This window comes from Otolemur garnettii, unplaced genomic scaffold (assembly GCF_000181295.1).
Source record: "Otolemur garnettii isolate 467f Iridium unplaced genomic scaffold, OtoGar3 scaffold00090, whole genome shotgun sequence".
NCBI lineage: Eukaryota > Metazoa > Chordata > Mammalia > Primates > Galagidae > Otolemur > Otolemur garnettii.
Genome location: NW_003852485.1, coordinates 949,030 through 975,496, shown reverse-complemented (window position 1 = coordinate 975,496; position 26,467 = coordinate 949,030). Strand labels below are relative to the sequence as shown.

The following is a 26,467-nucleotide window of genomic DNA, read 5'->3' as shown; positions in this document are numbered from 1 at the left end:
AGGTGATTATATGTGATAGATATGATTTCCAAAACTGTAAATAAAAATTATGCACAATACATAATGCGTACGTTGCTTAAAGGCTGACGTCTACCAAGGCCTAAATTGAACTAATATCCCATAGTTGCAAATCTAAATGTTCTTGGGTAGCCTATGGCTTTGCGTGGTAAGTTAGAGACTTTCTGCTCTGTAACTCCTTTTTGAGATCCTAAATACAAAATAAAACTGGAAACTATTCAGATGAGGAGGAAGAAAAAATTCATATATGTAAAGGAAAAGGAATAGAGTTAGAAAATATTAGTAAAAGAGTGGAATAAAGATACCCCATACTTAAGGAAATGAAGAATTTCAAATTAGTTTCAAAAATATAAAAATTATCATAAAAGTAATAATATTTTTTACTAGATTTGTAACAAATGTCTCAAAATGCAATTGAATATATGAGCTAAACAGCACAGTTACTGATATACATTGCTTTCTATATTATATAACATGAAAGTCTTAGTTTTAGAAACTCTTCCTAGATTCAAAGAACTATTTGAATGTCTGGATACGTTTGAGTGCTTTCCACTCATACCCTTTCCAGGATGCTAATATCAAAGTAGATATTATTTTTCTATTATTTTTGCTTTGTTTTGCCAAATGTAACTGTCACTTTTTATTGAAACATCAGAATCAGGCATTTAATTCTCACAGTTTTGATGCTTAATGAAAAGTGAAAGTTAAACACAGCATGGTGGCATTAAAAATGCATGGTGAATCCATAGTATCCCACATCTTAGCCCGAGAATACCAAGGAAAAAAAGTATCAAAAATGAGCAAACTAATGTATAAAAAGTTATACCAAAAAAGCAATCTCTAAAGGTGACATTGACAAGTTATCACAAATCACTCAAAAAAGGTATGTACAAAAGAGAGCAGACCTGAGGAGGCGAAGAGCAAGGAAATACACAAATTTGATAATCTAATCTGTAGAAGGGGGCAGATTCTTATTTGAAATGCAGTGTCTTAATATTTAATTCTTGGGAGTACCACCAAGGGAGCAAGCCCAAGAAACAATTAAGGAAGCAGAAACCTTGTTCTGTATGACTCTTTAAGGTGTCTTTATGTAAGCATTTAGTTTGTTTTTGAGGAAATTTTAATTGTTTCGCCTCTAAAGTAAAAAGCACATAAAACAAGAGAAGGAGATGCTGGAGAAGAAAAATGTGCTCTGTTTTCATGTTTCTAGAAAATTCTTGCTCTATTTAATTCCTATTCTATAATCTAAAGGGAAAAAGTCAATCTTTTGCATAAAATATTTTACTAGAGATTTTTAAAGCTAAGATTCTTTTTACCTTTTTTTGGATATTTGACTTTTTTTTTTTTACATTTTTCTACAGTACTGCAACAAAAAATTTAAATCTCTATAGCATATTTGAAAGAGAACATCAAACACTTTTGTGGCAATTAATTTCAATTTATTTATTTATCTAGAATTTGTCCAGTTTTAAAGTTTAAAAGCAGATTGAGAACTTGAGTCGTAAAGGTCTTTTGCACTTTTTCTCACTTTTGGGTAGGAGATTTATTTCTAAATTGGTGAAGTCTATACATATTTTCAGAATTCTCAACACACATAATTATGCAAAGTGTGTGAGGAAGCAAAACAGAGTCATAAGGAGGTGTGATAAGCCTAGGCTTAGAAAACCACTTCTGACAGCATACTCTACACAACAATACTTAATTGGGTATGTGAATCTTATTAGAAATGTTTCCAAGTTTTTATTACCCTTACGTATGCCTTGAAAAGATTTGTATGTATTCAGATAAAAGTTGATCGTACAGATGGTGACAGAATCACTTCAGAACCACTCAGATTCTAGTTTTTGGGAAAACTAAGCCATGCCCTAAATAAGACAAAAAGAAGGCTCTTGGAAAACCTTGTATCTACACATATCTATGTGTAGACTTGTGATTCAAGACTTAATTTTATCATCTCTTCTTATGCTTAATAGAAGTTTAAAGTATTAGCAGCCAGCGTGTGTAGGTCTGCCTGATACAATAAATATTCCATACCCGCATTCCTCAAAAAAACCAAAATTCAATGAAATTTTTTTTTGCACAATAAACATTATCCCCAATGAAACTTGATGTATAGACTTTAGTTCCCAGTCCAAGATCCTGGCCTCTGTGAGGAAACACATATTTTTCTTATAGACACATATCTTATTATCTGATTTCCAGAAAAACTGGTGAAATTAAGGCAGAAGTTAATTTTTATAAAATGTGCTTGCCTTCTTAGAGTTTGTTCATAGATCTATTTTAATAATGTTTTTAGAATCATGTAAAGATAAGCCCATAGTCAAAATTAGTAAATATCCAAGTATGTGTCATTAACATCAGTATGTCAAATAAATACTATCATTGTAAGTATTAATAAAAGTACTTCACTTACAATACCCCTCAGATTATCAAAGCTTCACATTTTATCATTTTATATATTACATTTTAAAAGTAAATTGTAATTTATAATATAAATTTATTTTAAATATATAATTTGATCCAAAGCAAGTTATAAATCCCTAATACGTTCAGTGGAATCTACAAAAAATCAAATTAATACTTCAAAAATAACTTTGCCATTAAGAACTGGTTCTATATTCTGAGATAAAATTATACTTAATCACCTTCATCTTTTTAATAAGTCGTCTCTTCTATATTTGTTTATATATATTTCATTCAGTAGTACAAAACCTGGTAAAAATTCCCATATGAAGCCAAGTCTGGAGAAAACTCATTTTCATACATTTGTATTTAAGGCATCTCTGAAGCTTTTGAAAGTAAGAGTGAAATTGTATGATATTCCATTCTGTCAATGCATGTGCCTTAGTCCATTTGTAGAAATCAGTCTTTCCAAAAGCATTTCAAAATGCTTTTTGCATTAATTTTTCTCTTTTAGAACTGTGGACATTAAATACATTCTTATTAGCTTCATGATAATGTCATTCTCTTCCATAAAACTAATGGAAAGTATGGATGCTAACAGATTTCTAAACAACTTCCTCAGTGTAAATGATGAACGGTTAAATGGATTCAAGGACAGAACAAAAATATAGAAAAAATAAAATAATTTGAAGCATAAATCCTAGTAAGTCATGATTGTTAGGAGATAATGGTGGTCATCTATGTTGGTATATGAAGAAGACATTGGGTTGGCTCCATGGATTTTGCACTGCAAACAGCAGTGAGCCCATGAACTGGAATTAGGCTTAATATAGAGAGCCACAAGCAATGCATTCACTGGTTTTTTCAATCATTAATGCCAATAGAATTTGTTGACTACAAAGAACATGAAACCAATATCTCTTCTCCATAAACATTAGATGACAATCACTGTTCTTTTAACCTGGGATCATCTATGGCATAAGTCAAAGCATCATACTACATTTTCAAGCTATGGGACAGAGCCCAGGACCTGGTTGGTATGCCACAGATGTTCTGTTTATGTTTGCTGCATTTAAATCTATACGTTCTTATTAGACATCAGGGTTTTTTTTTTCTGCATTCTTTCATTAGCTTTTCAGGAAATCTAAATTCTTTGTTAATTTTTTTACAGTTTGGCGCTTGGTAATAAGACTATACATGCATATGAAAAGAATTCTGCAACAACCTGAATTTCAATAAATCAGTTTCAAATAAAACACATTTTAAAGGATTTAGAATCACTTTGATATTTCAGAGACCTATAGAAAACATAAAGAGTGCAATAAAGAAACATTCACCATTTTTGTCCATGGAATTTGGTTCTGATTGTTTCTTGCCAATATCAGCAAAGGAACGAACAATGGGAATCCTGTTGGTGAGTTTTTTCTGATTCTGGTGGTGATGCTGTTTCATCAGTGCCTCATGGACCCTGTGGCGTACATCTTCATTCAGCTGACCTGAGCTTACTTGTTGGTCAAGGACCATATCTATGAGAAAAGATAAGACAAAGATGAGGACATACTTTGCTGTCATACATGTGCCAGCAGTGAACTGTAGTCTAAATATGCAAACTCTTCAATAATATTGTTCTTCTTAAAACAGGAATGATTTCCTTTAAAAATACCAGAGTATGGTGTTACAAACAGAAGTTTATCTTCCCTGTTGTACAGAAAGATTTGGACAAAATTTCATTATAAGCCTTTCGATTTCAAATCCATTAAATAATTTAAATAATTCTCATGGAATATTATTTTTCAAATGGACATAGTTGTATTGAGAATAAAATTCTTTATTTCTCCATTATTCACACTGATAGGAGGGCACAGCTATAGGGATATTAAAATCGTTAGTGTCTCTAATCCTAGCACTCTGGGAGGATAAAGAGGGAGGATCATTTGAGCTCAGGAGTTTAAGGCCAGCCTGAGAAAAAACAAGACCCATCTCTACTAAAAATAGAAAAAATAAGCTGGGTGGGTTGGCAGGCACCTGTAGTCCCAGTTACTCAGGAGGCTGAGGCAGGAGGATCACTTAAGCCCAGGAGTTAGAGGTTGCAGTGAGCTAGACTGTGCCACTGCACTCTAGCCAAGGCAACAGAGGGTAAATTAGGCCTCAAAAAAAAAAAATTAATATGGTTGAAATTGGAAAATGGTTTTAAATTTATATTTTAATATTGTTTTCTTCCATTTTCAAATGCAGAATAATTTCCTTATTTTCTCTTTAAGTGAGCAAAAGTTCATCTTTGACAATCTGATTGATGCCAGCCATCTATTTGCCTGCATTTGGAGAGTAAACAATTCTCCTTCATTTTGATAGAAAGTCAGCCCTTTCTCCAACTTTCCTTGAAATTATTGGATTAAAAACTACAAAACCAAGAGTAGAAGGTGAGATTTCAGAAGGCTAGAATTAAGCAAGTTTATATGTGCCATACATAGTGTCAGAAATGACAATAAAGTTAAATAAATGGCTAAAGGTATTTCAGGTTTCTCAGTAAGGTAAATATTGCCCCCAATAAACCTCAGTGCAATCAGCTTTCTGACGCCAAATATTTCCTCTAATTGGTTTTCTTGAGGAATCCTTTATATAAAGCAGATCACAACACACTGCTTTCCTCTGCCCTTTTGAATACATTGAAGTTTTCAAAATTAGCAGAATTATCCCTTATAAACAATGTTTCCTTTTAGTGTGAAAGGAAAATATACTAGGCAATCAAGTTTGGGTCATCTCCTGCATTCTAGCTGTGTGATCTCACCTTTGTGACAATTATCTCTGTCTATAAATAAGTGTCCTTATTCACAGGTAGAGATAATAATGTCTATCTCATATGTTGTTGCCAAGACTAATGATATCAGGTAGCTGACGCACTGTCTGGAATATTGAGGCCATCAGTGAATATTTCCGAATATGGGGTTTTCCTTGAAGTTTTCATTAAATAATGTATAGGTTTCTGGGTTGAAATTTATGGTATTTTTTTATTATGGTGGTTTTAATATATTTAGATTTCATAACAGTATATTAAGTAGAGACAAGGTTGAGCATAGTAATAATAGAAAACCCAACTCAAACTAGCTAAAATTTTAATTTTATTAGCTAACATAAAAGAAAGATCTAAGTTAGGTTGGCTCTAATTCCATTTCTCCTGAGTTGGTCAGCTTTCTCCTATTCTAGGTATAAGCTTTAACCTGAGGCTGCTTTTCCTTGTGGTCATAAAGTGACTTCTAATAGCAAGAAGGAAATATAAGTCTTTGTTCATATCTAGTGAGAAACAGATTATTTTTTGGTGATTCTCTCTTAAAAGAAACGTTCTTTTTCCTCTGTCCGGTAAAATTTCTCCTTAGTCCGTCTGACATAGGCCTGAACCAATTACTGGCAATGGAGAGGGATTGACATGGTTGGCTCAGGTAATCAAGCACTGCCCTCCACTCTGGAGTGAATTCTGTAAACCAGAGGTAGATAAGCTTTTTTGTGTTGTGCCAGATAATAAATATTTTAGGCCATCTGATCCCTGTCACAATTACTCAACTCTGTAGTGCAAAACAGCCACCACCAATATGCACACACCTGGGCACGGTTATACTCTAATAAAACTATTTTGATCGACACTGAAATTTGCATTTCACATAATTTTTCTCACAAAGTATTAATCTTTTTATTATTTTCAAGCATATCAAATGTGATCACCACTTCACCTCAAAAACCCTACAAAATCAGGCAGTAGGCCCCTGGCCATGTGGGTTGCCGTTTGCTCTACCATTTTTCTATTTAGAATGGAAAGAAGTAGAGGGACTATTTGGGAATCGGCCATAACACATACCTGGAAGGTTTAAAAATTAGTCACCATCATTACTTCAAAGGCCCCTTCCAATTTTAAAACTGTATGATAATGTAAAACAATATTTAAATGTATTTTTCATTTCTTTGGAGATTATAAGTAGTTATGAAACCCCTGGATTAATTTGAAATAAAGGAAATGATAATTGTCAACATATGACATACTGACACCTTACTAAAGTGGAAAAGCATATATACAATGTGTATTATATTCTTCATAATTTAAACTGTAAAGTAGGTTACTAAAACATTCATATGACATCTTTGTAAGGTAGTTCCATCCATAAGCTATAATATGAATCTCCATTTTGGTATTCTAACGAGAATCAAAAGTAATAAATCTGTTCTGATTTTTAATTTCTGCTACAGCACAATCTTTCTGGGCTTTAGTACTACAAAAAAACCACAGGTTACTTGCTTCACAGTTTTTCATAGATAAGGTCTATTCGTAACAGTTACATAAGGGAAGGCAAATATTTTTTTGAAAACACTCATCTGTTCATTAGTCACACAGAAATACACAGTAAACTCCTTTGAAGTATAACTGCGTTAAATAATATCTTAATTAACTGGAAGAGTTAATCATCTCGAGTAAGAATATAACTTATACCGGGGTGATATTTAAGTACCAAAGGGAATATGATTCAGTAACCATACAAATGGTTCTCTTTACAACTACAGTATATGTTAGTGTTAACTTGAAAAGCAGGAGAGGATAATGGGCCATAATGGCTTTGGGCCCAGAGTCAAGTCCTGCAATCTCAGCAGGCTTTGATGACTAAATAATGTAGTCCAGCCTGCCAACGCACAATGCTAGCATCTGGATGACAGGAGGAAACGCAAGAAGAAAAGGATAAATGGGTCACACGCTTCTAACACTAAGCAGGCTCTGCAAAAAACTAGTAGCATTTATGTTAAAAGGCCTCAGAAAATGAAAAATTCTTTTTCAGCCTAATCAGGTGATTACTTTATCATAGCCAATCCATCTTGAATGAAAGCCCCAGAAGCCATGAGATTTTGCAGATTCTATATAAATCTCTGCCTCTTTAAAGATTATCATATAAAAAATTATTCAAAAGCCCCTTGTCTTAGCTTTAAAAGACATTGGAGGAGTAATAGGGATTTTGAAGGTTTTGAATTCTATGGTTTGGTTGCCACATCAACAGGAGTGTGTGTATTAAAGATGTAAACTCAGTGGGATATTTACTATTCAGATCAAGGGTTATCACAGCATCGTCACGTGAAACATAAAGTGACTTCCATACCCCTAAATCTACAGATGAGATTCAGTGAAACAAACTATGGATTTTTCCTTCAACCAAAGATCCTTTTTTATTTTTATTTTTTGAGACAAAGTCTTAAGCTCTTGCCCTCAGTAGACTCCTGTGACGTCACAGCTCACAGCAAACTCAAACTCTTGGGCATAAGTGATTTTCTTGCCTCAGCCTCCCAGGTAGCTGGGACTACCGGCACCCACCACAGTGCCCAGCTGTTTTTGTTGTTGTCATTGAGTTGTCATTGTTGTTTAACAGGCCATGGCTGGGTTCAAACCCACCAACCCCAGTGTAGGTGGCTGGTGCCCTAACAATTGAACTACAGGCGCCAAGCCCTACGAAAGATTTTTAAACAACAAAGTGTTTTAATGAGTTGAGAGCTATAATTGATAATCTGTCCATGGTACTAACTTTGATTTGGTTTTAATTTCTTCCTAACTCTCACTGACAAAATTAGGTTAAAGTATACATATATATACTGAGGAGAGAACATTTCCATTATTCATTTTTATAATGATTAATTTCAAAGAGACTAACATATACCGCAACTTATGCCATGTACTATAACTTACACAAATAAAATTAAGAAGCACTTTCAATACAATTAATCTCCATATTAAACTGTAGTAAGAAAATATATCTGAAGAACTTAGGATTTAAAAAGGTAAAGTCGTATTTTTTTAAGATTTTTTTATTAAATCATAGCTGTGTACATTAATGCAATCACAGGCTACAGTGTGGTATTTTCATATACATTTTGAAATACTCTCATCAAACTGGTTAACATAACCTTCATGTCATTTTCTTAGTTATTGAGTTAAGACATTCATACTCTGCTTTCAGAAAGATTCACTTGTACCCTTGTAAGATAAACCATAGAGGTGACCCCACCAATCACCCTCCCTCCACCCATCCACCCCTCTCCCCTCCCCTTTCTAACACCTCTCCCCATATTCTAAGGCTATAATGAGGTTATGACATTCCTATGAAAGCTATAAATTAGTTTCAAAATAGGGCTGTGTACATTGGATACTTTTTCTTCCATTCTTGAGATAAGTTAAGTCATATTTTGAAGAATGAACTAAATTTATTGAGTTCCCTGAAACATTTGGAAATAGCTATATTTTAAATGTACAGAAATTATTTAGATATAAATAAGTATATATATTTTAAATTAACTCTATCCAAAAGAAAATAATATTTCAATTATACTGAAAATTCTTGACAGACCTGCCAGATACAAATGGAATTTTCTGCTACTAAGTCTATAAAAATCCTTTTAAGAAAAAATTATCTGAGTCTCTTAAAAAACATAGTAGAAGGCTAATATAAAAATCCTTGATCATTTTAAAATAATATCTGGGTCATATTCCTCTACTAGGAAATGTCTGGAAAACATTAATTCTGCAGAACCTATGCATTCACAAAGTACTTAAGGTGTAGAGCCCTAAACAAAAAACTATTAGATCTAAACTTTTAGAAAATTTAAATTTGTGACAAATATGTGTTAGTAACTGCCTAACATATAAAAATAACTAGGACATCGAGAAAAATTCTAGGCTTTATTGTTAATCACTATGATCCCAAATTATCATGAAACAGAATAAAGCAAAATTTATGATCAAAAGACATTTCCATTTCTGCAAAAGTCATCTTTGACATAGCACTTTCAATGTATTATTTATGGGAGAAATGGCTTCCTTCTAACTTCATAAGTTGCTGGGATAATGAAATATTAGAATGAATGTAAAAATTCTTTGCATAAGTTAGAAATCCTAAAACTGTAGAGCCTGCTTCTTTATTACACACCTAATAAGATAGCTCAATTATCATAAAATAAAAATAACAGAAGGTAAAAAATAAGACAGTAATTATAGGCTTTAGGGAGGAGAAATATTTTAACAAGATTTTACTGAGGGCAGAAATAAATAACTTATTTTAAATATAGTCAAATTATAGTTAATAAGAGGAAGCCTCTTCTTATTAATGGGTGTATTTGTCTATGTGATATTAGTTCTAAACTTCTGAAATATTCTGAATGTCATTTTACAGGCTGCTCGCCACTGAAAATGGGACATTCAAGTTGAGCTACTTCAGAGTCAGAAAGATAGACACTAATTAGAAGAGCAGAAAGAATACTAAAATGCTACCTGGGGTGTTGAGACTTCCGTTGAACTACTTTCATTGTGAGGATAGACTAGAGAATGTAATTTGCCTGAAAAAGTTAGATTTAACACATCTAACCTCCATATACTCTATAGACTTGAAATTGAAAAGTGGGGGACAGGGTTAAGGAAAAGAAGTATAACTTCAGACAATAAAACTGAACTAAGATGATAAAATGAATAGTTTTAGCTGAATTGCTGAAAGAAAATTTCCTCAGGGGAATAACTTCCTGAGGAAAGCATTAGAAATTACATACTTTAAGAAATTGAAAGCTGGGTAAAATTCTAAGGGTGTATTATCAGGCTGTTTGCCGGGTGAGGAATTTGACAGCGATAGCTTCATTATCCCTCTATATCTAAACAATACAAACCTTTAGATTAATCCATTTTCAAAGGCAATGCTATCACTGTATTAAACAGTGGGAACAAACTCCTCAGGTCAAGACCTTTTACCTCTGAGTTTCTTTATGAAAGAAGACCTCTGAATCTTAGTTTCTTTATTTACGAAAGAGGGCTGACAATAATAATACCAAGCGCCTGGCTTTAGTAACAAAAAGATAATACACGAACTAGAGAGCTTCCTAAACTTCAAAGTACTATGAAAATCCTAGCCATTTCATTCTTAACTACAATGTAGGGTATTAGCAAGACTTTATAATGTAAAGCTAAGAAGCTGAGTGGGGTAGCTACTATTTTAGCATTCTTAGAAAGTCTGCTAATTTCTAAGTTAACTATTTTCTCTAGGCCTTGATTTAATTAGTATAAAGTACTACTATAAACTGTGTTCTGAAAATTTTACTATATTCAACTTTATAATGCCTTTTAGGCTCTAATTATGTAATGTAAAGGGGAACTTCTTTATAGGTGTTACATGAAACTTAGAGGAGGAAGGGTGAGATTTATTTTCTGAGTTTATTTTCTGTTTGGGGTTTTTTGTGTATATGTGTTTGTTTTAGCGTTTTTATTTTGCTTAATATTGTCAGCCAGCATAACTTTCTACACTTATTTTTCTTTTTACACATACTACATTGCAATGTGTGCATGCCTATTAGCACCAATAACCAAATTGATAATTTTTGAAGTGATCAATCTCCCGTGAAAATTTGGGCAACATCTACCTCAAGGTATCTCTTTTTCTCCAGCCAGCACTTGTAGTGTAATAGAAGGAACATGGAGTTCAAATTGGAGGTCCTTGTATGGACCCTGAGCCATGCAAATACTAGAGTTTCTAGTTTCTCATTGACAGATCAAAATTATACCTACTTTATGAGGCAGTTCTGAAGACTAATTTAGATATGTTATTTTTCTAATATATTCTGTCTTATTTATATGCCCAGAAAAACCACAAACACAGAGTTTGGGTTTTTTTTCCCCTCATATCTAAAATATAATTAGGATATTTAAGTCTTCCTTAAATTTACTTCACAAATAATTTCCCTGTGGAACTTATTTTATTTTCTCAAACTATAAACTTTTAAAACCTCCATTTTAGTTCATCTATACTCTTTACAAACTTATTTCTGTGCTTTTTTATTACTTTGTTTTTATTAAAACATGTTGTGCTCTAGACCAAAAGACACAAGAGTTCCTTGAGTCTATTTCCATAATTTTTCTGCACTTCCTAAATATAACTGTCCATGTTATATAAACATAATAGGATTCTCATACAAATCATTCATCCCAGGGCTAGTCAGAGTATTAAGTTACAAAACAAATCTCAATTGCATCACTTGGCTTCCTCTGGAATTCAAGAGTTTTAATTTGGTTTAAAACAAATGGCCAGATATTTCGGTGCCCATTTTAAACCAACATACTTTCTGTTTTCCAAAATATTTTTCATTTGGTTATTTCATATGTTTGAATATTTGAAAATCAATCTTTAGCTTTCAGGGTTTTTTCCTTTAATTTTCTAATGGTGACCATCTAAATATAGTGAAAAGCAATAAATACTGAATGGGAATCACGATATATAAGGCTCCTAGCCTTGGTACTGACAAGCTAAACCATATTTCTCTGAGACTTAATTTCTTTTATCTAAAATGAAAGGGTCGGAAAAATTGCTTTTAGAGCAGTGCCTGTGGCTCAAAGGAATAGGGCACTGGCACCGTATACAAGAGGTGGCGCGTTGAAACACAGCCCCAGCCACAAAAACAAAAAACAAGGCTTTTAAGTCCCCGTACACGGATCGTGAAGATTTGTTTTCCAAAGTTTACACGTGTATGAAATTATAAGGGAAAGTTAGTAACAAAAAGCCACTGTACCCATAAAAGTAAACTAGACTAAAGGGAAAAAAGGTATACCTGCAATTTCTTCTAAAGCATTAGCGTGCATGTCCAGCAACACAGTTCCATTCAGAATACAACTTCTCAACTCAAACAAGCTGTGCAGCGACAGAGTAGCCACGTAAGGCTTGCTCCACCTTTCCCCTCCATCTTCCACATCTTCTTCAAACTTCAACCACCTGCACAAATGAATGTCAGCACATGCATATTATGTTACAGATGAGTGATCCTTTGTCCCAATAACAAAACAGAATAGAAATAGAAACAGAAAAATATGCATACTGCTCCTGGCTTTATGAGTTTGGGTTCATTTTAATTCCATTAAACTAGCATTCTCCTTGTAGTTGAAAGATAATTTAAAACAAAAACTCATGGAACTTTTATTGATTTGTCTACCCTGAAGAAACACCTTAATAAAAATGTTTAACCAGTAGAGACAGTGAATCTTTTACAGAATTAATAGAGCATGCTTCTTCATGGAAAGTTAAAGGTCATTACAAGAGTAATGAAAGGATACTCATTTTTTTTGTGTGTGTGGATGGAAGTTCTTAAACCTGAATATTTTAGTCTCTTGGCAAAATATCATATTTTTAGGGAGGCTAGTATAATTTGTGGCCTATTCTATAGGAAGAGTCCTCATTGGGCTTGGTTGGATCAAAGCTGGTGAGAGCAGTCACCTCCCAGGCACGGACACTTGAGACTGGAGTCCAGACTCCATTCCCTAGGTGCCCTCCCAAGCACGGATGGTTGGAGCGCCTGGATATCTTGATGCCAGTGGGAGATCGCTGCCTTGTTGAAGTGAAACCAAATGTAACACGTGTAAGGAAGATAAATGTAAGCGTACAGAGAAACCAGTCGTTGTATTTCTCTGGCGTGGCCACTCAATCTCTTAGCCTTTTATTCTTGCTCTCTATTCTTAATAGATGACCAACTTAATTTCATGGTCTCTTTTTGTTTGTTTTCAATGTCTTTATTATTTGCAGTCGGAATTTCCAAGTCTCTGCTCCTCCGCTCCCTGCGCAGCGCTTCTAAGTTCCCCCTGTCTTTCTTTTAATTTTTCTGCACCGCACAGATTCTAGGGGCCAAAAATAATCAGCGCTCTGGAGCGGGAAGGGTCCCAGTTGCAAGGAAGTTGCCCAGAGAGAGGACGGAGGCATCGGGGTGGCCTGTGAGGCGGATTGTGAGCCAGTGACTGCAGCTCTGGTGTTGCGTCCCGCCATGAAAAGTGGCTCAACTTCATGGTTTCTAATGGAACTTAACCTAAATTGCCTCCCTCATCTCATTCCCATCATTTCCCTCCTTCCTTCTTGCTTAGTCACTTTTGGCTCTACTTCCTCTCTCTAAGCAATATACTTCATTTTTCATATCATGTTATAGTACTGTTTTATGTAATCAAATGGCCCAACTTCAACATTGGAGTAACTAATTAGGGAATTAGGTAAATTAGCCAAAAGTAACCAACCAAAAGAGCTAATCAGACTGATTAACTTGTAGAGTAGAAAGTGACATCAAGAAAACTATGAATTTGTTTCTGGTTATTCAGGGAGAAAAAGAAAAAAAGAAGAAACCAGAAGGGAATAGCTATGTCCAGAACACATGGAGGTTGAAAACCTTCCATGTAAGCCTCAAATCACATAAAATGTATCTTTAAAGCTGGGAGTTTTATAGAACACTTTCATTTACCTAGTTAGGAATTTTTCATATTAGTGATTTCTAAAGTTTATCAGCTCTTAACAGGGCCATAATAGGCCTCATAAATCATGTGACATCATTAATATTGTTCATGAGCTATAACTGGTTCTCTGCCTCTTCCTAGTAAAAAATAGGACATCACTACCTATGTGGCTCCTTTTCCATTGGTCCGAGTGTGTCTGTCTAGTTCTGAACAAGGTGCAAGCAGAAACGGGAGTATTTAATCCCCAAGATGAGACACTGTGGAGTGGTCTTTTTCCATGCCATGGTAACCGGTTCATGATGGAGCTGTTCTAGCAGCTGCTATCCTTAAGAGATGTGCAGAGCTCCACTGCACCATGATGGACCTGGATCATGAGCCATAAATAAACCTCTGCCATTTTAAGCCATTGAGTTTGTAGGATATGTTTTACAACATAATTTAACCTATCTCAGCTGATACAGGGCACCATTGTACCTATTCATGCCAACATAAAAAATCCTAATTAGAATTAATGGTGAGAGCAAATACAATTTTAATAAATAATAAAAATTAGTATTTCTTGCCAGAGATAAGAGTATGACCTTGGTCACATTATGAATGTCAATATTAAAAAGGATCAACCTCTTGCCATGTATTTCGAAATGGAATGATAGTGTAGAAAGTACCTTGGACTAATTGAGAATGAAAAGAAGTCTAGGTTTTGTCCCTAATTGATAGCTAAACCACCAGGTGATCAAGGAAAACACTTTAACTTCTCTGGGCAATACTTCTCTTGTCTGTAAAATGAGGAGACAAATTCAACGCATTAAATAATTTTCCCCAAGATCATCTGACCACCTTGTCAAACCAGGATTCAACTTCAAGTTATTTTTAACTTTGTTTTTCTCCAGAATCTGTACCCATTTCCCACCATTATACAATTACTTTAATCAAATGTATGGTCCTTTCAGCTCAAAGATGCTAATACAATGACATAACATTTAATTTTTATCCTTGCCTAGAACCAACCTCAAGTTGAAAAATGTCCTTTGTACTCTCCCTTTTTCTTTACTACCTACCACACTACATCAAAACAGGTGGCTTTTCTTTGTAAGACTCAAATATGCTGTTCTGTGGAATGGGCTATAATAGAACTTTCCACTGAGGGTGGGTACAAGTTTTATTAAATCTTCTATCAGCTTGTATACTACTGACATATGATGTAGTTTTTTAGAGAAAAAGAGCAAAAGAAAGGGAGATTATATAGCCCCCCTCATGGTAGTGTCATTTTTGACTGAAGAACTTTCTTAGATTTGAAGTCTACTTTTCAGTCATTGGATGGTAAAGAAGACTTATGGTAATGAAAGGCTATAACAGTGTTTGGGAAGATACAGATTTTTCTCTATAGGAAAATGCCCTCAATTAAAGTTTCTGGAGCTATAGTACTTTCTGTCATACCTATATATTACATTGCTTCTGAAATGCTTTCTTTTTTTTTTTTTTTTTTTGAGACAGAGCCTCAAGCTGTCCCCCTGGGTAGAGTGCCATGGCATCACAACTCACAACAACCTCCAACTCCTGGGCTCAAGCAAATCTCCTGCCTCCACCTCCCAAGTAGCTTGGACCACAGGCGCCTGCCACAACGCCCGGCTATTTTTTGGTTGCAGCCATCATTGTTGTTTGGCGGGTCCAGGCTGGGGATTCGAACCCGCCATCTTAGGTGTACGTGGCTGGCGCCTTAGCCGGTTGAGCTATAGGCGCCGAGCCCTGAAATGCTTTCTTTAAAAATTTTACTCAAGTACAATGTAGAAATAGACCTATTTGTATATACTAAAAAATGTATCTATTTATGTGTACTAAAAAATGATATTGTTTTCTTAATTACTTAAGTATAAATCCATAAACTTACCCACAGATTAATATTATTTTTACATTTTACAATAACAACAAAGTCATTTTTAAAATATTCATGGGTCTCTTGATCTGTATAAAATGATCAAATTCTTTTAAGAAAAATAAAATGATCAAATTCTTTCTTAAAAGGAAATCTATGGTTAAATTTTACTTCTGGGTAACAGTAAAGTTGATTAACTTGAGAAAGTTTCTACACATCATCTTATCTTGGCTCCTTTGAAAGTAAAAATGTAAACTTTAAGAATCTAATCAGATGTGGGGTGAGCACACATATGTGTGTATATATGTAGTTCTATGAATTTTTATCTTGTGTATAGACTCATAATATAACCAAGATACAGAGCTCTTCCACCACTACAAAGGAAATTCTTCATACCACACCTCATATCTCAACCCTCACTCTGTTCCTGACAAGCACTAATGTCTTTTCATCACTATAGCTTTGTCATTTTGAGGATGTTATCTAAATGGAATTATACAACCTTTTGAGATGGACATTTGCTCCATTAAGCATAATGTCCTTGAGATCAATCCAAGTTATTGTATATACCAGTAGTTTGTTCTTTTTTACTATTGAGTAATATTCCATTACATGGATAGATATACCAGTTTGTTGAACCAGTTTGTTACCCATTGGAGTACATTCAAGTTGTTAGTAAGTTTTGCTATTACAAGTAAATCTGTCATGACTGCTCATGTGTAGTTTTGTGTGAACATAAGTTTTCATTTCTCTAGGAAAAATTCCCCAAGAGACCATTTCCTGCATCATATAGTAAATGCATAGTTTAGTTTCAGAAGAAATTGCCAAACGTTTTTTCATAGTGGCTCTGCCATTTTATGTTCACATCAGCAGTATATGAGAAATCTAGTTTCCTCATATCCTCACCAATATTTGTAATTACCACTCTTTTTTATTTTTGCCATTCTGTTAGGTAAGCAGTGATATTAAATAGTAGTTCTAATTTATATTTTCTTAATGACTAAAAATGTTGAACTTTTATTTTTGAGACAGGGTCTCTATTGCCTGGACTGGGGGGCAGTGGGGTCACATGCATAGCTCTCTATAACCTCAAATCCCTGAACTCAAGCAGTCCTCCTGCCTCAGCCACCCAAGTAGCTGGCACTATAAAATATCCACCACCAGGCTTGGTTAATTTTCTAAATTTTGTAGAACCAGGTCTCACTGTGCTGCTCAGGCTAGTCTCAAACTCCTGGCCTCCAGTGATCCTCCCACCTTCGCCTCCCAGAGTGCTAGGATTACAGGAGTAATGTAATCCTAGCACCTGGCTTGTGAACATTTTTTTTATGTGCTATTTTCCATATGCATCTCCTTTTCTGGTGAAATGCCTGTTTATGTCTTTTGCCCATTTTTCTAACTGATTTGTTTATTTTATATTTTTAAACTTTGAGAGTTCTATATAGTCTACAAATAACACTTTTGCTGAATATATTGTTTGTAAATATTTTCTTACTGTGTCTAGCTTGTTTTTTCATTCTCTTAAGATCTTTCACAGCACAAAAGTTTTAATTTTGATAAAGCTCAATTTATAAATATTTTCTTTTATGGATTATGCTTTTGGTGTTTGCCTTGACTCCTGGAGATTTTCACCTATGTTTCTTCTAAAAGTTTCATAGCTTTATGTTTTACATTTAAATTTATGATCTATTTTGAATTAATTTTTGTGTACACTATGAGGATTAGGCTGGGGTTAAATTATTTGTCTATAGATATCTAATTGTTCCAGCATCATTTGTTGAAAAGATTATTCTTCATCCAGTTAATAGCTTTTGTCCTTTATCAAAAAACATTTAGTTATATACATGTTGGTCTATTTGTTGGTTTTCTATTCTGTTCCAGTCATCTCTGTGTCTATCTGAAATGACATTTTAAAAACAAATCAAGAAGTACATTCCTTCCTTTAGAGTAATTTCCTTCACACTGGTGGCTTGGTACATTTAGAAAAGAATGGAGACCTGGGGAGTTCCAAGCAGTTTGGTAGTTAAGGTGACCAATATAAGTTATATGCATGGATGGTTTGATGTACCCATGGGTTTTATGAGTATTATAGGAGGAGGCAGAAGGTACTTTCCATAAAAAGGAACCCACAAGTTACAAATATCAAGTTACTAAAGATACTAAACATTTCAAGATTCAGTGCTTTATGCCAGCTCCAGAATGATGCCAAAAGCTTTAAGAGATATTTAAATGAATATTTTTAAAGAAACTATTAAAAATGATATATATATATACACTATATACATAAATACATAAGTATATTTCTCTTTTCTGTTTTTCATTCCATTTCATCCTTCAAAGATAGAAATTAACAGATCTTGGAACATACCAGCTACTGTTTTAAGATTTGTAGTCACTGACTATACTGTCAGTTGCAAAATGCCTGATTGCAGTTAATGACCTAAAGTGCTGCAGTTTGTTCCAGTTTTTGAATAAACTCTCCTGACATTTGTTTGAACAGCAAACCAAAGCAAACAAGAATCTCAAAGCATGAATGAGATGTGATGGACATTGCAAAAAACAAAAACAAAAACAAAAACAGCCAAAATTGTAGGCCAATTGAATGACCTTTGCTATGGGGATAGAGGAGGATTTAAACTCTGAGCAGATTATTTTCATTTCCTTCAGTAGATCTGAATCTGTTTTTCATCCAAGATTAGTACACTGGAGCCTCTTTCTACTAAATAATATTAAATAGGTGTTTCGTGCATTCTTTGAAGATTAAAATGATGATAATCTCCTCTACAATACTCATATTAAAAATATACAAAATAAAATTCTTCTGTTAATTAGAAATAGGTGTTTTCTGGATTACTTAACTCTGTGTATTCTATTCCCACTAACTCAGTTTAACTTTTCTAAGAATTTTTATTCTCTGATTCTACTCAAACAAAAAAGAGTTACTATATCATCCAAGATATCAGCCTTGGGGGAAGTAGTGAACAGCTCAAGAAAAACATATGCCTTTTTAGGAGAGTTGGGGGATATGGCAGTGGAAGGGACATAGTTAAGATGGGGCAAAAGAATACTATATAGTCACATAATAGCTATAGTCATTTTAAGAGGAAATGAAGTATATCAAAACCTAGTGTTTATAGACATCAGCTATTCCTAATTCATATTATTGTCATGCCTCACATTCCACTGAGCAATCCAGATGACTTGGGCCTTTACTAATTTTGAATATGAATTCAAATGTTTTCACAGCATCAGTAATTGTTTTGATATAATAATCCTTTTCCATACCACCATGTATATATCTGAGGCCTCATGCTATCCCCTGCTTAGTCTCTTCTGAGATCATTTGTGGGAAGCATTTTTGAAGGGCAACCACAGTGAGTCAAACATGTTGTCTCCACAATTGCACAGCTGTGGTAGCTTTACTCACTTTTCTATTAATAACATCATGTTATTTATAAGCAGGACATTGTAATTGCGTTGATTTCATTACCCTCTTCATATGGCTTCTTTTAGGGCTTTTAAAAGGGAACAGCTGGCTTTCACAAACATTTCTTGAAAATTATGATTCAAAAATTTAGCTTCAAAATCTGAAACTTTGAGTTTTACTTGGCAATGACAGTGGGCATAAATTATTCAAGATATGATATGTGACAGGTGCAATGTGTTGATAAAATATCCTTTTTACTTCTACTACTGGGATAGAAAATTATTAATGCCACCTGGAATGCTAACCAAAAGAAAAAGCTGCTTCTAATGGTTATGCTAATGATTTATTAGAATTAAATTGCATTTGAAAAATCAGATGGGGTCAAGAATTAATTAAAATTAGCCTTTTTAGATGAACAAGGCCAAGCAGAACAAAATTACTTCTGCCACTTTAGAACTCACGACACTGTGAAGTCCCTGAAGTAGTGCATCTCAGCTCAAGTTCATCTATCCACCTCTTCAATGGCTGTTACTACTTTCATCACTCATCAGTTGTCGCTCTGAACCTCAAACATGTACCACGATAAGGTCCCAGAAGTGTGGCTAAGAACCCAAACCAAAGTAATAACATTAGAGAATACTAATAATTAACTGGATCATCTCTTTTATCCTTTCAAATAAAGAGCAATGTATTTTGGTGGTTTAGGATAAACATGTTATTCACCTTCATCTATTAGACTCTAATAAGTGCATGATAAAACTCAACCTCCTCAAATTGTGGCAGAGTGAAAGAGCTAAAGTCTACTATTGCTTCTTCCATCTCCTAACTTTTTAAGAGTGAGCAAGTTACCAGGAAGTTACTGGTATGGATCACCATTTAATCTGGAAGATGAAAAATCATCACTTTAAGAAAAAAGGGTTATGCATGCCAAAATATGTATGTATATATTCCAATCTTACTTCTCAGCTCTCTTATATAATAAGAGGGTAAAGAAAAGACTCTAAAAGAAATGCTCCCCCAAAGTGCTTCTCAGCAGTAGATTAAACAGACTCTTAACTAACCAAACTGTCTAATCATCACAACCACCAAATCTTCTTTCAAGTCATTCAGGAACACCTGTTTCTTGCAACCAGTGGAAGACAGATGGTTCTAGTCTTAAACAGGGAGATGTGCACTTCCTTGTCAACAACTCCTTAATCAAGAAAAAGGAAAAATTGTATCACTCATTTGTAGAGAAGATGATCATATATTGCCTCTCTGTCACCAAATAGAAAATTTGAGTATGTATAAAATAAACTCCCACATGGTTACTTTTCGATGAAGTTGGAAAACAAACTACGGTAGAAGGCTGTTAATCTTAAAAAGTACCAGGTCACATAAAAACTATTTTACATTTAATTTCATATTTAAAATATTATAATAGAAAATGTCATCACAAAAGTTAATTTATGTAAAATTTTTCACTAAAAAGATAATTCACACAAAATAACATAAAACCAATTTAAAGTATTCAAAAAGCCAAATAAAGAAAACAATGAATTATTTGACATAAAACAGATAAAGGAAATGGTTCACAGGAAAAAAAAAATACAAATATGAGAAGATGTTAAACTTCATGAATAAAGAAATCAAATTAAAACAATGAGATTTATGTTTCATCTATAAAATTGACATAATTTAAAACAGTTTAATAATTTAGTACAGCCAAGATCTGGGGGAAATAAGTACTCTCATATACTATTAGCAGAAGTGCAAATAACTAAAACATTTTATGAATGTAATTTTGCAATATATATATGCAAGTAAAAAAGTCTGTTCTCTTAGCTATATAAATTCCACTGTTAGAAATTCACCCTCCATAAATATCTACAAAATAATGCCAAAGTATTTGTGTAAATGATCATTGCAGCAATTTTTATTTAAAAAAACAAACAATCTAAACATCTATTGACACTGGCTAAATAAGTCGAAGTACTCACATCTGATTAAATGCAAATCAGTCATTAAGAAGATTGTGTAAATCCGTATTGCTGATATGGCAACTGTTCCAAATATATTATTAAATGGAAAAAGGAGGGTATAAATACTGTGTATTTTATATAATTCCTGTTGAATAAATTTTAAAGGGCATATATTTACTTGCAGATCTAGGTATTTAAATTTTTTTTGAAAGATGCACAATAAAACTGTTAATAGTGGTTAACTTTGAAAAGAGGTACTGTGAATAAAGGAAGAGAAATAACTTTTTGCTTCTCCATCATCCTATACTTTTTGAATTTTAAATGTTGACAGTAGTTTTACTTCTTAAAATTTTAATAGGGATGAACTATGTGATAACCACTATGGTTTCTTTGTACTTACCTTTAGGATTTTTCCAGTAAAGAAGGCCACTCAAAATGTATCAAACAAAAATTAATCAGGCCAGTAATATTCACCAACTTCATTATCATGATTGAATATTTAAGCCACCAGCTAATGTGATCCAGTGGAGTACTGTGGCTTTTAGAAACTTGCTGCAGTCTGAGGACCACTAACAAATATATTCAACAGAAAGAATTTCTAACAGAGCTGTCTGACCATGGGAGAGATAGCCTAACAAAGCAATAAAACCTGTGTTGAAGATGTGTTTGTCTCTCTTGTCTCTCTCTACCTAAACTACTGCTCCCTGGGTGGTGCCTGTGGCTCAAGGAGTAGGGCACTGGCCCTATATACTGGAGGTGACGGGTTCAAGCCCGGACCTGGCCAAAAACTGCAAAAAAAAAAAAAAACCAAATACATAACCTGCTGTTCCCTCTGCTTTTCTGCTAACTCACCCTACAACAGTTAGCTCAAGAATCACCTCTACCCGGGAAGCTGTCCTGTTCTTTCCTTCATTCTTGTGTTTTAGATACTTGCTACTCAAAGTGTGGTCCTCAAACCAAAAACATTTGAAGTAACATCAAATACAAGGTTGTTAGAAATGCAGGATCTGAGATTTTATGCTTGAGGCCTATTGAACTACGTTTTAGCCACACCCTAGATGATTCATATTCACATTAAAAGTAGGGAAGGCAGTGGGTAAAGGACAACCCTAGGTGTGCTCACAGTTCCTTGTGTAATCCTGTATCACGGCATTCATTACACAGCATTTACAAGGTTGTTTAATTTTCTGTATTAGATTAAAGGCAACACCTAAGATTTTGGTTGCTATTCTATATCCATTCCACCTGGCACAGAATGGATACTTGATGAAGGTTTGTTAAATGAGCAAATGAGCAAGACTAAATGAAAAGTAAAAACAAAGTATAATATTTCACTTTTATAATAATTCATCAACTATACATGTATGCCAATAGAAAAATATTAGACATGATAGAAAAAGTAATTTTTAAAAAGCTCTCTTGAAAAGACTATGTTTAAATGTGTCCAGAAACACATTACAAAATATATTTATCCTCATCAAATAGTATATGAAATTGAGGACTGTACCTAAAACTTTCGAGCATAATGTTTGCCCTTTTTTTCCCCAAAAGCCCCATACTCAAATTATCACATATTATCGCTAATTTGGGTGCTAGCCTGCAGCTGAAAAGACAGAAATACATTACTTTTGGATTTCTATTGTTTTATTGATGACACACAAATTATGTTACTGTTTATCTTTAAGACCGCAGCTGTTGCTGGCTTGCGTCACTGTTTACTATAATTACTGCTTTCACATTTCATTCTGACCCGTATCCCATTATAGGATATGCCCAGGCCAGATGAGCAACTTCTAAAGCCAGCAGCAGTCACGGATGTTTGCAAAATCATTGCATTAGACATTTCTTTTTCTAATAACATGAAAATTCCTTAGTATACCTTTACCCTTCAACAAAAATTCTCACCTGGCTGTTTCTCGCCACTCAGCATCCTCACCTTCACGCCAGCAAATCTCATCCAGTTCTGTGAAAAGGTCATGAGGAATGTGCTCCTCGTCATCATCTTCAGTTCCAAGAATAAACTGTACCCGCTGTGATGGGGTGTCTGCGGACCATCAGAATAGGAACAGGGATTACAATGACTCTGTGCTTAAAATATTCTAGTCACTGTCTTAACAACCCCCCCGAACCCATACCCATCCTGCCCTCCACTGCAATACTCATCCTGAGTACATGAAAAATTAAAACTAAATTTACCATCACATTAAGTCTAGCATGATTTGGGAGCATAAATATGTAAAATGTAAATATTATTGCATATATTTTATCAAAAAATCAAATATGATGATTATTTTAGATTTAAATAGTCATCATGAAAACTGTTTCTATTTCTTACACATATACACACATTTTCTCTTATCATATATGTTATGTCTATATTTTATGGATAATATTCAGAAAAGTTGTCTGTGATAAAATTCACTTATATTGAAATTATGCTGAATTTAACTCAACAAAAAAAACCCTCCTGTGATACTCCAGCCCCTGAAACCACTAATCTGGTATTTGCTGCTAGTTTTGCCTTTTCCAAAATGTTATGTAAGTGGAAACACAGCATGTAACCTCTCAAAAGGTTGAGACTGGCCTTATTCACTTTGCATAATGCTTTTGAGATTCATCTGTGTCTCTGTGTGTATCCATAGTTCATTCCTTTGTATTGGTGAGTAATAATCTTTTGTAGAAATAGTCTACACCCAGTTTATATATTCATTTGGGTTACCAGTGTTTGGCAATTGTGGGTGGAACTGCTGTAAGTATTCTTGCAGAGATTTGGGGAAAACATACGTTTTTATTTCTCTAAGGTAAGTATATAAAAGGAGGATTGCTAGGTCATATGGCAAGTGTATGTTCAACTTTATGAGACACTGCCAAGCTGCTTTCCAGGATGGCTGTTCATTTTACATTCCTATCAGCAACGTGTGAGAATTGCTACTGCTCTGAATCTTCACCACCACTTGGTATTATCAATTACTTTTTATTACATTTTATGTAGTGATATCTCATGGTTAATTTACATCTCTCTGGTGACTGTTGTTGACAATTTTTTATGTTTATTTCAGATCTACATTTCTCTTCTTGGCAAAGTGTTAAAATATTTTGCTTATTTTTAATTGGGTTGTTTGTTCCTTACTCTTGCGTTTTGAGAGTTCTTTATATATTTTGGACAGAAGATTTTATTGAACATATGATTTGCACATATTTTCTTTTCTCCCCATCTGGAACTTATCTTTACATTTTTTAATAGTATCTTTCACTGAGAAAAAGTTTTTAATTTTGATAAATTCCAATGTATCACTTTTTTTTCTGTTATGGATCATGCTTTTGATATCAAATTTTAAAACTCTGCCTAAAGGTCACAGAGATTTTCTCTGATGTTTTCCTCCAGAGCTTTTTAGTTTTATATTTCTATGAAGAGATAGGGTCTATTTTGAGTTAATTTTGCTATAAGATGTGAGGACCAAGGTTCTCTTTTTTGCATATAGATCTTAAAAGTGTTACAACATCATACCCTTGTTGAAAAGACAAAAATAAAAAACACAGAGAAAGTATAGTCTCCCTAAAATTTCCTTTGTCCTTTTATTAAAAATCAATTAGCTGTATTTGTCTGAACTATTTTTCTGGACTCTCTAGTCCTGTGGTCCTCAACCTTCCTAATGCCATGACATTAGAAACAGTAGCAGTGAAAATAAGTTTATGGTTGGGGGTCACCACAACATGAAGAACTGTATTAAAGGGTCACAGCATTAGGTAGATTGAGAACCACTGCTTCAGTCTGATCCATGGATCTAGGTGGCGTCTGTCTTGATCAGCTGAGGCTTCTACAACAAAGTATAATAAACTGAGTAGCTTGTAGCAATAGAAATTTATTTCTCACTGCTCTGGAGGCTGAAAGTCTGAGCTAAGGGTACCAGAATAGTTGGGTTTTGGCAAAGACCTTCTGTGTTGCAGACTGTTATTTTCTCCTTTTTAAAATTTTTTATTTTTATATATATTTTTATTAAATCATAAACACATAGATCATGTATACATTAATGCATTTATGGGGTACAATGTGCTGATTTCACATAGAATTAGGAATGCTTACATCACACTGGTTAATATATACCTCATCTCATTTACTTAATTATTGTGTTATTTTATATCCGACATGTACTATTTTCTCCTTTTAATCTCACATGGTGGAAAAGGATGAGGGAGTTCTCTGAGGTCCATTTTATAACAGCACTAAGTCCTCTCCTGAAGGCTTCACCCTTATGACCTAATTTCCTCCCAAAGGCCAAAGCCCCTACTACGGTGCCATCATACTGGAGATTAGAATGTCAACATGAGTATTTTTGAAGGAGGGGGGACACAAACATTCAGGCCATGGCATTGTCTGTCTTTCTCCCAATATCACACTTTCTTGTACTGTAATTTTTAAATAATCCTTAAAATCAGATGGAATGAATCTTCTAGCTTTGGTCTTCTTTTTCAAAACTGGCTATCCTATTCCTTTTGCCTTTCTATATAAATTTTAAAATCAGGTTTTTTGTATTGAAAAAATTCCTCCAAGGAGTTTGACTGAAATTGCATTTATCTATGAATCTATTTATGAAGAATGGCATCCTATAATTATTTTCCAGTCTCTAGAAACTGTATGTACCTTCATTTATTTCATTTCAAATCATTTATTTCATCAGGATTTATAGTTTTCAGAATAAATATCTATATGTTTTATAACATTTATACATAGATATTTCATTTTGTGAAGCTATTGTAAACCACATTTTCAAGTTTATTTCCAGTTTTTTAATGCTAGTGTATAAAAATGTGATTTCATTTTTTTGTGACCTACAACCTACTATTGCTAGGATTTTTTGGTAGATTTCATGAGATTTTCTATGTAGAAAATCATGTCATCTGTGAATATGGGCAATTTTATTCTTTCTTCCTAGTCTCTCTTTCTCTCTCTCTCCTTTCTTTCTTTATTTTTATTATTGTACTAGCTAGGAATTATAATATGATATTAAGCAGAAATGGTGAATGTGGACCTCCTTACTTTGTGCCTAGCTTTAGAGGGAAAACATTCAATCTTTCATCTGAGAATACTGTTATTTAACCTTCATGCCTAAAAAATATTTCACTGCATCAAATGATGATCTACTTCTTTCTAGCATCCAAATTTCTGATGAACAATTTGGAATGCTTGGGATCATTGTTCCAGACATGAAATGTAACACATTTCTCTGGCTACTATCAGGATTCTTTTCTTTGTCTTTAGCTGTCACAGGCTTGGTTATGATATTTCTGCATATGCCTCTTTTTCCCTTTTTCAGTTATTGGCTTGGGAATATGAGCTTTTTCATGTGCAAGTTTATATTTTGCCCTATTTGGAAAGGTTTTTAGCCATAATTTATCAAGGATTTTTTTTCTCCAGGCTTTTTCTCTTCTTCTAATACTATGATAACAAGAGCTACTAAAATTGGTAGCTCTACCAATAATACTCACCCCTAGTTTTGACGTCATCAGATTTTCCAGTGAGTATG

At 33.9% G+C, this 26,467-nt stretch overlaps 1 protein-coding gene across 5 annotated transcripts in view; it reads right to left on the bottom strand.

Annotated features, from left to right (window-relative positions):
• Positions 1-26,467, bottom strand: part of SLC4A10 (solute carrier family 4 member 10) — a 307,175-nt gene that overhangs the window by 99,532 nt on the left and 181,176 nt on the right. For all 5 annotated transcript variants that reach the window (XM_003795138.2, XM_003795139.2, XM_023516344.1 and 2 more), the window contains 3 exons: positions 22,848-22,986; positions 12,028-12,188; positions 3,759-3,947 (listed from right to left, as the gene is read on the bottom strand). In XM_003795138.2, coding sequence (XP_003795186.1) covers positions 3,759-3,947; positions 12,028-12,188; positions 22,848-22,986 — 489 coding nt within the window. The remainder of the gene's footprint in view (positions 1-3,758; positions 3,948-12,027; positions 12,189-22,847; positions 22,987-26,467) is intronic.